General features: G+C 37.8%; 1 protein-coding gene across 1 annotated transcript in view; it reads right to left on the reverse strand.

The window, feature by feature from the left end:
- The window catches only part of LOC134741927 (headcase protein), a 66,177-nt gene extending 64,814 nt beyond the window's left edge, over positions 1-1,363 (reverse strand). Inside the window, exon 1 of the mRNA XM_063674799.1 lies at positions 704-1,363. Coding sequence (XP_063530869.1) covers positions 704-1,293 — 590 coding nt within the window. The 5' untranslated portion in view covers positions 1,294-1,363. The remainder of the gene's footprint in view (positions 1-703) is intronic.
- Between the last annotated feature and the right edge of the window lie 9,307 nt (positions 1,364-10,670).

Consider the following 10,670-nt stretch of genomic DNA (forward strand, 5'->3'; position numbering starts at 1 on the left):
CATTATACGCAATTTTTTGTAGCAACTCCGTCAAGTGGACGGAAACTGGCACTGGACGATATCTGGCACACTAACCCTACCTACAGTATCTACCTATTTATTCCTAAATTCGACCATAATAGATATTATTAAATACCCACCTTCCACAGAGTAGTAGGTAGGTAGGTCCATATGTGTGTATTATGTTTAAAATCTATAATTTCTTGCATGTTATGAGCTCATAATATTGCCATCGTAACGAAATTAGTACGTACATAAGTAACGTAACGTTAAATTATTTAAAAAAAAGTAGCGGACTCGGAGAAGGAAAGAGAGCTCTTAATAGGTAACTAAGTACTGCATGTAATAATCGGGCATAGAATAACTGTTCATTGATTTTTAGCTTGCCTACTTATTTAATATGCATTAAAAAATGTTGTAAGTGCCTTAATTGAATCTTATTGGAATGTGTCAATACGTATGTACAAGTCCTACAACAAAAACAAGACTAACCTTACCGGGCCGGGCGGTTGAAGTTTGTTTTGTTTGCCGGCAACATGCATGCATGTAGGGCGAAAAAAACCGGTACCTAAATCTAAATTTCTTAAACGCCGAGTGTTTTAGAAAGTAGATTAAACACCGAAAAAAGAAGCGCCCATTTAATATAGTTATTTTTTATATTCTCTCAAAATACTAGGTGTAAGTTTATGAATTGATTGCTCACCTGATTCTATCAGAAACGATTTCCACCTTGGAGTTCCTCTTGGCCGGAGTCAGCGCGTGGTGGGGCTGATGGGTGGGGCTGGTGGAGGGCTCGGAAGGCGCCGAGGGTGGCGAGCAGGAGCCCGAGCTGGACAGGCTGAAGGCCCGCGCGCGGCCGTCTCCTGCTGCCGGCGTGCGCCCCGGCCGCGTGCGTCGGCGACGCTTCTTCTCCTCGTCAGCCCGTGCCGCCGATCCTGGAGGCGCCCAGTCCAAGTCCTTCTTCAAGTGCCCTCGTCCGCAGCGGCACCCGCAAGCTTTAAATGCCAAATCGTAACCCTTCTTCGTCCATAAGTTCTGGTGCCGCTGTCTCTCAGACCATGATCGGGCCCGCCCGCAAGACTTCAAGTAAGCCAGTACCCCGACTTCCCACTGTTCGAAGCAGGCTCTGTGCATATACCGGCCGGCGGCGCACGTGTCATTGTTGCATAGCACGCGTACCGCGTCCTCAAAACGCACGGGTTCTCTGGGACGTAAGCATTCGCTGGGGACGCAGCACCCTCGAGTGTCGCTATCTTCGAGCGCGCCGGCGGCGCCCTGCCGCCGCGGAGCCATACCGAACGAAATCGAACGTGTGCAGCGCGTCAAAAACACATGCTCGCCGGAGCGCGCGCGGCCGACTAATAGTCGCGAGTGAACGAAAGCGAAATTTCAAGAGCGTAGCGCGTCGTCGCGCCGCCGCGTTCTCTGCTCAGGGCTGACCTTGCGGCGCGCGGGGCGCGGGGCGCGGGCGGGTGCAGCGGGGCGGGGCGTCGCTGCCGGGGTGGGGAAAGTGCTGCACATTTCACTTTCGCGCGAACACGGCGGGGTAGGCGAGGCGGCAGTTGCAACCACCAGCAGAGATGCTGGGGTGGACGCTCACTTAACGAGTCTTAAAATGAAGGTGTAAACCAAATGCATCCACATGTATAATATATCTTACCATAAGCTATGTAAGTACATACATTAAAAAGTTACTTCATTAATTTAATCATAACTTCAATTATTTAATTTTATCAATGAGCGGACAGCACCCAGGTAAATACCTCCGTACCACTATATCACTCGATACGAAAAATTTTTTAAACGAAGTATGTAGGTACCTAGATGATTGAAACAAATAAAATGTAATGTAAGTAGGTAATTAATTTAGTAAATAGGTAATGAAATAACAGGCAGAAGGTTAAGAAGTACTACTTCTATCATACAATTAGTTTAGTGACATTATCTTCTATCCACCTGCCGCTGCCGGTGGTGGCCGGCCTGGCCTCGACTCGCGTCTGTACAACGCCGGATGACCGCTCATTATTACATTCATTCCACCTTCAAATACCTACCTATTGCAATTAAATATGTTGATTTGATATGCAAGGAGTACAGCTATGCTATCGTCAGTTGACAAACAAAACTTTGTCATTGGCAAATAACAATCAGTCACTAAACGAGTAACGATTGAAAAGATGCTAAGGTTTTAAGCCAGCAAGAGCTATAATAAGTAGGTTAGGTACCTACTTAAGTATTTTTTTTATTACTTAGGCGCCATACTAAGTAGATACATACTATTTTAATTCAAGTTATTCACAAGTTCCACTGAATATTACGACGCACTTCTTACATTCATTCAAACATCATTCAATGCACTTACGCACTCACCTTGAACACGAATACCTCCTTTAAATAGGTATTAGGAGGTCATTCTCTTGTGATCATTATGCGTTATGCGCACCCCTCGTAGTAATCATGCTTGATGCTTTGTGATCATGAATCGGGTTTAGGCGATTCTTCGCGCACGTGTGTTCATGGGAATTCCGAGCATATTATATGAGGGGCGTGCAGTCCGAATTAATATTTAAGTAGTGCGTATATAAGGTTCTAACTAGGGATGTAACGATACATGATTTTGCCGATACGATACCGATACCGATTTTTAGGGTTCCGTATCTCAAAAGGAAAAATCGGAACCCTTCTAGGATCACTCGTGCGTCTGTCTGTCTGTCTGTCCGTCTGTCACAGCCTATTTTCTCCGAAACTACTGGACCAATTAAGTTGAAATTTGATACACGTATGTAAGTTTGTGACCCAAAGAACCAGAAATTTCTCGAGAACAAAGAGAAGGTGGCCTTTAGAATCGTCTAATTGCAGTACTGCAGTACTTACAGTAATAAATCAAAAAAATATCATATTATATTGTTCTGATTATATGTACTTTCTCAGAAATTTCCGTCCAAGAGAAATTTCTCGAGAATCAATGAAAATTTCCAGGGGAAGGAATTCTCGAGAACGAGAATATTCTCGCCGGCACATCACTAATAGTAGGAGATACGTTATGTATGGTCGATACCTTCACCGATACGTTTGACGGATGAAACTTATATTTTATGAAAGAAAATATGTTCCTGAATATAAATAAACAGGGTTGCCTAAAGAAATATGGTCAAGGCTAGTTTTAATAAATTTTTGAAAATATTTTTTTTTTCATCAAATTTTACCGATTTGTCTGACGAACGAAATAAGTTCCAATGGAAAGAATACAACTTGTACAACATGAATAAATTAGGTTGCCTATCTTTTTCCGGTCACTATTATGAAGTTGCCGTGTTTAAACAGGAGGTGTTTTTATCGATAATTGCAAGAAAGAAACAAATTGTGTGTGACAATTTTTTTATCGTTTAACCCGGTGTCGTTGGATAGGTCTTAAATAAATAGGGGTCTTTAAACAACATTTTTTGATAAAATGAATCATTTCGGAAATAATTATTTAGAAAAAAAAAAAGTTTTTCATTCTAACTTTTGAAAAATATTTAAAAAAAATCACAAAAATAGTGATTAATAAACACAGTCGAAAACAGTTAAAACAATCGTGATCAGTTAAGCCGTTTCTGAGTTATCGCTAAAAAAATATTTCCTTCTTATTTTCTTTAAAAGCCTGGCAACCCTTATTTCTGACCGGATTTTTACAGGCAACCCTACACAATTGTATTCGCAAAAAAATTACCATTATTTTGATATATAATTCAAGCGTCAGACAGATGGGTGCAATTATCGATTTAAACTCACCTGTTTAAACACGGCAACCTCATAATAGTGACCGGAAAAACATAGGAAACCGTATTCATGTTGTACAAGTTGTATACTTTCCATTGGAACTTGTTTCGTTCGTCAGACAAACCGGTGAAATTTGAAGAAAAAAAAATATTTTCAATTTTTTTTTTTAAATAGCCTTGACCATATTTCTTTAGGCAACCCTATATTTATTTATGTTCAAGAACATATTTTATTTCATTGAATATAAGTTTCATCTGTCAGACGTATCGGTGAAGGTCGACCATATTTAACGTATCTCCTACTATAAGTAGAGCCAGTAGAGCCTATAGCACTTAAGACCATTGTGAGTTCGCTGTAATAATGTCTTGTACTGTCCTATGTAAGCTTATCGTGAAGTCTACAGCTTACAGAGCCACTAGTTATTTTATTTTTATTTCTTAAATTTCAATCAACTTTATTAAATAGTAATAAGGTCGATATCTTTCTAGCATCAAACTATAGAACCCTTTCTAATTTTCCTGCTATCACGCGTTGGATCCGCGCGCACGTGTATTACAGACGCGCCCACGTTGGACGAGGCCATCGCATTGCGCCGCGCTGCGCCGCTTCGCTTTGCGTTCGCGCCAAGATCGCTCACCGAGGACACTTCCAATTTCCATACGACAATTCCATTCCATACGTAACGGTTTGTTTCTTAAAAGGGCCGCCGCGTGAGCGCGTGGACCGCCGCGCCGCGCGGCATCGCATAGCTTCGCGTTCGCAAGTTGTTCGCATACGTAAGACGCTGCGTAAATTAAATTAAAACTAAACTTAACAAAGCCCCAAAAAAAACTACACGCAACATTTCATTTTTCTTTGTCCGACAGTACTCTTTAATCGCCACACCAGAACAAAGCCACAAACCGGTCCAAGGGCCTCAGGGAAGAGGGAACGTGTGACCCAGTTTCTTCAGCGGACCTCAGCCAGGTGACGGCAGTAGGGGAGCTGTATAACACGCACGTGCAAACCAGCCGAATTACGTCTCGTGGAGACGTAACCTGCTTCAAAAGGACACAAGTGTAACCAACATCCCCGTATAACAAGACTTTTTCAACTTGCAGAACAGACTGTACCAACTTATAATAAGCGGGCGTGAAACAGCCAATACAAATTTACGGAACGTAATCTCCAAAGCCATAAATATCAAAATAAAAACGGCTCCCGTCAATTAGGTGAACGGATAAGATTGCGTAGGAACTGCGTTTCAGTCAAACGAATATCAAAGCAATAATATCTTTTGTAAGTTTCTGAAGTCCGCACATCTGTTTGACCTACATGAATAGCCGTAGAAGTATGGAGTATATGAATATAATGATATGCGTAAAATTTATTAGATGAGGTTATTTTGTGTGAAAAATATAAGCTTGTAAACAAAGGGGATGTGTCACGACTTGCCGTAATTAAAGTTGATACTATTGATATTACTATTGTGTTGATTTCGAATACAACTTGTTTAAAAAACCGGCAAAGTGCGAGTCGGACTTGCCCACCGAGGGTTCCGTACAATTTAAACTTTTTTTTTACAAATTTATTTTCTTTCAGATTTTTTCCCTGTACTTATATTGTATGAAGATATTACTTGCCAAATTTCGTAGTTCTAGGTCAACGGGAAGTTAAAACAGTAAAACCTCCCAACAGTCCCCCAACTATATATGGTCCAAATTTAATTAACTTTAATATCTTCGTTCAGGTCAGGTGTGACTTTTTTTTTAAATTTTACGTTGTAAGGCAAAATATTACAATATTTACTTCATTTTTTCTCTTTCTGAAATTCTGATTATTGACATGTGTGTAATAATATTATCTCCTTAGTCTAGACAAAAAAAAATCAAAATCACTCTCCTTCTTGATCCGACTGGCAAATCATGTTACTTTTTGTCAACCGGATTTTTTAACCTAATTTGACCCCGCTGAATCCGAATTTGCCGGTTGCCCGATCGAAATCTTGACCGGAAGTGAGATATTCAAGATGGCGGCCATTATTGCCCTACATATCGACCCTAATGAGTTCCTTGTATGAAGACCTATATTTTTTTTTGATAATTTTATTGCAAGGAATAACAGTTGAAATAACACGTATATTCTGAAAATTTTGAGTATCTATTTGGTATGGTTCAAAATATACAGTCCTTAAATTTAATGTGGAAAATATCATCGTCAGCGGCGCACCGCAATACGAATTAACAATTTTAAGACCTCGTTATGTTACAAAACTTACTCGAAGGGCTTTAATTATCCTTTATTTTTTTAATATATTTGTTTAATTAAATATTTATTCAATGAAATAAAACTATGAAAACGGATTATATCGCGTATATTGAATTTATAATACATCCCGACGTTTCGAACCCTTTACAGCGTTCGTGGTCAACGGGTGACTGAGGAAAAATTACAAAGTGCAAAAATACCCACATACTAAAAATAATGAACAATCATAGACTATAAACTTTAAGGCTGGTTGTACATGCAAAATCGGTTTATAATGCTAGTTATACACTACAATTATTTTCAAGTAAAGATATATATACGCGATAAAAACTACGCCGGCTCCAACCCTACACCACGGACCCGAGAAGATTTAATTACCTCCTAAATTGTAGGAGGGTATCCCAATATGGGACCGGCAACAAACTCGGCGGGACACAATAATCCGTTTTCATAGTTTTATTTCATGATTAACTATCGCGGTAACCGAAGACAATATTATTTATTCAATGGTTAAATCTTTTAGCACGCATTTGAAACCTTTAATCCTTGTGCGCGGAGTAACTCTTTTGGTGAAGAAAGCGCCTAGTATGAGAAATATGAGAATAGGTACGAATATTAAATAAATTTATCGTTTTATTAAGCAATTAATCGGGATTGTAATCTCACTGACACATCAAAACCTAAAACCATAAATATTGTCAAAAAAAGTCTTAAATTATCATGTTTCACGCACGATTAGGGGGCTACTAAACCAAAAATTGTTATAGGTACAGGTACAAATGTTGGGGACTTGAAAGTGAGTATGATTTTATTTGACCTATTTTATGTATTTTTAAACAAAGTCATTACTATAAAACATATTAATAACGGGTCACTCACGTATTCCGTACGGAGTGAAACATGTCGAGCGTTTTCGACTTAAAATACGTGAATGACCCGTTATTAATATGTTTAATATGTCTGTGTCTCACGGAAGTTTTGTTATTAAAAAGTCATTACTTTTACCTACGCGAATCAAATGCGTATTTCAAAGTATCTAAAAATAGTTTGATTGTAATTAACTGAACACTTTAAACTTTCGCGTTTTGTATACATAATAATTGTTATTAACGGGTCTAACGCGATTAAATTTCATTATTTAACCCTTTTTTTTTAACGTTTCAGTTAGGTTGCACTAGCTGTGGTCACAAAAGATTAACGTCCCAGCAAAATGTCAATTGAAATATTGGTAAACAACACTAAACTACCCGACATTAGTTATTAGCCGGGGTATACAAATAAATGTATCTACCCTGTTTCATTAAAAAAAAAGTCAATAAAGAAAAAAAAAGAAAAAAGGTAATATAAAGGTAACCCGTTAACTACATAATTAATGTCATTAACGGGTCTAACGTGATTAAATTTCATTATATTACCTTTTTTCTTTTTTGACTTTTTTTTACATGAAACAGGGTAGATACATTTATATATATATATATATAATAGGTAGTTTAGTGCTGTTTACCGATATCTCAATTGACATTTTGCTGGGACGTTAGTCTTTTGTGACCACAGCTAGTGGAACCTAACTAAAACGTCGGAAAAAAGGTAAAATAATGAAATTTAATCACGTTAGACCCGTTAATGATATTAATTATGTAATTAACTTTCTTCCTTTAATATCGTTTTAAATATTGATCCTAGAGAAAAATGTTTCGAATGTTTTTTGTAAAAAAATATATGTATAGATTATTTATTTATAAGAACTTATTTAGCTTTACGAGTTTGTTACAAAAAAATACAAAGGAACTTTAAAATTGATTATAATTAACTTTCCCGCTTATCTTTAATATAATATCTTTTTTAAATATTGATCCTAGCGAAAAGTGTTTCACATGTTTCTTGTAGGAAATTTTATGGTAATTATTTATGTAACAGATTTTTTTGCTATGCGTCATACTTTACAATATATTTACGAAAAACTAAAAAAAAAAGAACGAATTGATTATAATTAACTTTTCCTCTTTAATATCTATTTAAATATTGATCCCAGCGAAAAGTGTAATTAATCTTTTTTGTAGAAAATTTTGTGTAGATTATTTAAGTTAGACAATTCTTTTGCCATTGGCCGCAGTTTACGACTTATTTACGAAAACCTAAAAAAGGAACCTTAGAATTGATTATAATTAACTTTCTAGCGTTAATATCTCTCTGAATATTGATCCTAGCAAAAAATTGTATGAAATCTTACTTGTAGGCAATTTTATGCAGATTACTTATGTAGAAGAATATTTTTTGCTATGAGCCACACTTTACGAGTTATTTACGAAAACCTAAAAAAAGAGACATTAGAATTGATTAAAATTAACTTTCTAGCGTTAATATCTCTCTGAATATTGATCCTATCGAAAAATTGTACGGAATCTTTCTTGTAGGCAATTTTATGCAGATTACTTATGTAGAGAAAATTTTTTGCTGTGCGCGACAGTTTACGAGTTATTTACGAAAACCTAAAAAAAGGGACCTTTTAATTGATTATAATTAATTTTCCCGCGTTAATATCTCTCTGAATATTGATCCTAGCGAAAATTTTTACAGAATCTTTCTTGTAGGCAATTTTATGCAGATTCCTTGTGTAGTGGAAGGTTTTTTGCTATGCGCCACGGTTTTCGAGTTATTTACGAAAACCTAGAAAAAGCTTTTGTTTAATCTTTAAAGGGCTGTATATTTGGAACCATAGCAGATGGGTACTCCAAACTTTCAGAAAATACGTGTTATTATTACTGCTATTTTCTGCAATAATTATTATAAAATAATATGGGCCTCCATACAAGGAACTCATTAGGGTCGGTAATAATGGATGCCATTTTGAATATCTCACTTCCGGTCAAGATTTCGATCGGGCAACCGGCAAATTCGGATTCAGCGGGGTCAAATTAGGTTGTAAAACCCGGTTGCCAAAAAGTAACATGATTTGCCAGTCGAAATCGATTTTATCAAAAATATGACCTAACTAATAAGCGAACCTTCTTTGCATGCTTTGTTAAGCAGAATGTAGGTATTGGACATTATTGTAACAATATATAAATGTCCAATACCTACATTCTTGCAAATAAATTAATGATATAATGGTTTTACAAATGGAAATAAACACTCATACATAACCGAAAAGAACATTAGTATTGATACTTAATTACCTAATAGAACTTGGGGACCACAGTTGCAGTATTGATGGACTTTAGTTGGGAGTCGAATTTAGTTGGGAGGTTTCACGGTAGGTAAGTATTTTAAATTGCGGCATAAACGGCCGTATCCTTTTTAGGGTTCCGTACCCGAAGGGTAAAGTCTGTCACCAGGCTGTACCTCATAAACCGTGATAGCTATACAGTTGAATTTTTCACAGATGATGTATTTCTGTTGCCGCTATAACAACAAATACTAAAAAGTACGGAACCCTCGGTGCGCGAGTCCGACTCGCACTTGACCGGTTTTTTACATTTACTTAGAAGTTTAATTTTTTCACAGCTTCAAGGGGCTGAAGACCTGAGTATATGGTTTTAATTTCAACTCGATACCTCCACGCGTTCCCGAGATAAAGGGTCTTGACAGACTGACGGACGGACGGACGGACAACAAAGTCATCTATAAGAGTTATTTCCTTTTGAGGTACGGAACCCTAAACAGACCAACAAAGAGTCGTGACCTTTCAAAGTATTTTTTCTACTCGTCGACTATAACCTGTGTATTACAACTTCATATGCAACACTACAACCTTACTCTTTTCAACGTTGGATAGTCTATGGCACTTCCGACTCAAGCATAAAGCGAGGTTTAGACTAGCAATAACTTGCATGGAATTTACGTTACATTGCCGACTACTAAGGTAAACTGCATTCAAAAGTTTGATCAGATACCGCAATGTAACGTAAATTGCATGCAAGTTCTTGCTAGTCTAAACATCGCTTTAGATTTTTTTCGATACGGTTTAGTCATGCAATTATAAAAAAAAAATTGAAAATAGTACTTCATACTATTATACTACTATTTAAAAGATACGTAGATGACACTTTTACTATACTTCCAAAAAGTAGTGTTTCAACTTTCTTGGATCACCTAAATTCCATCCATAGCAAAATAAAATTTACTATGGAGTTGGAAAAAGACTGTTCTCTCCCCTTCTTAGATGTATTGGTAAAAAGAAATCCTGATAACACCCTAGGTCGCACTGTGTATAGGAAACCTACTCATACTGATAGGTACTTAAATGGCAAATCGCACTACCATCCCAGTCAACTTGTTACAGTAGGCAAATCTTTGTTTCAGAGAGCCCAGAGGATATGTGATGACCAGCATCTGGCCGCGGAGCTCCAGCATGCCAGGCGCGCGCTCCAGGCAAACGAGCTCAGGATACCGCGGGTCAACCAGAGGTCCCACATTAAGATCCCCACAGTCGAGCGCAGGCCTGCCCTTCTGCCTTTTGTCAGGGGGGTCACGGACAGGATCAGCCACATTTTGAAGCGTGCTTCTATAAAAACATATTTCAAGCCAATGAAGAAGATGTCACAATTCCTGAGGCCTGTAAAATGCAATACCCCTCTACAGACTGCAGGAGTGTACAGGCTGGACTGTGAGTGTGGCCTATCATATGTCGGGCAGACGAAACGGAGCATTTCCACTCGGGT

Source organism: Cydia strobilella, chromosome 1 (genome assembly GCF_947568885.1).
Source record: "Cydia strobilella chromosome 1, ilCydStro3.1, whole genome shotgun sequence".
In the NCBI taxonomy this organism is placed as follows: Eukaryota; Metazoa; Arthropoda; class Insecta; order Lepidoptera; family Tortricidae; genus Cydia; species Cydia strobilella.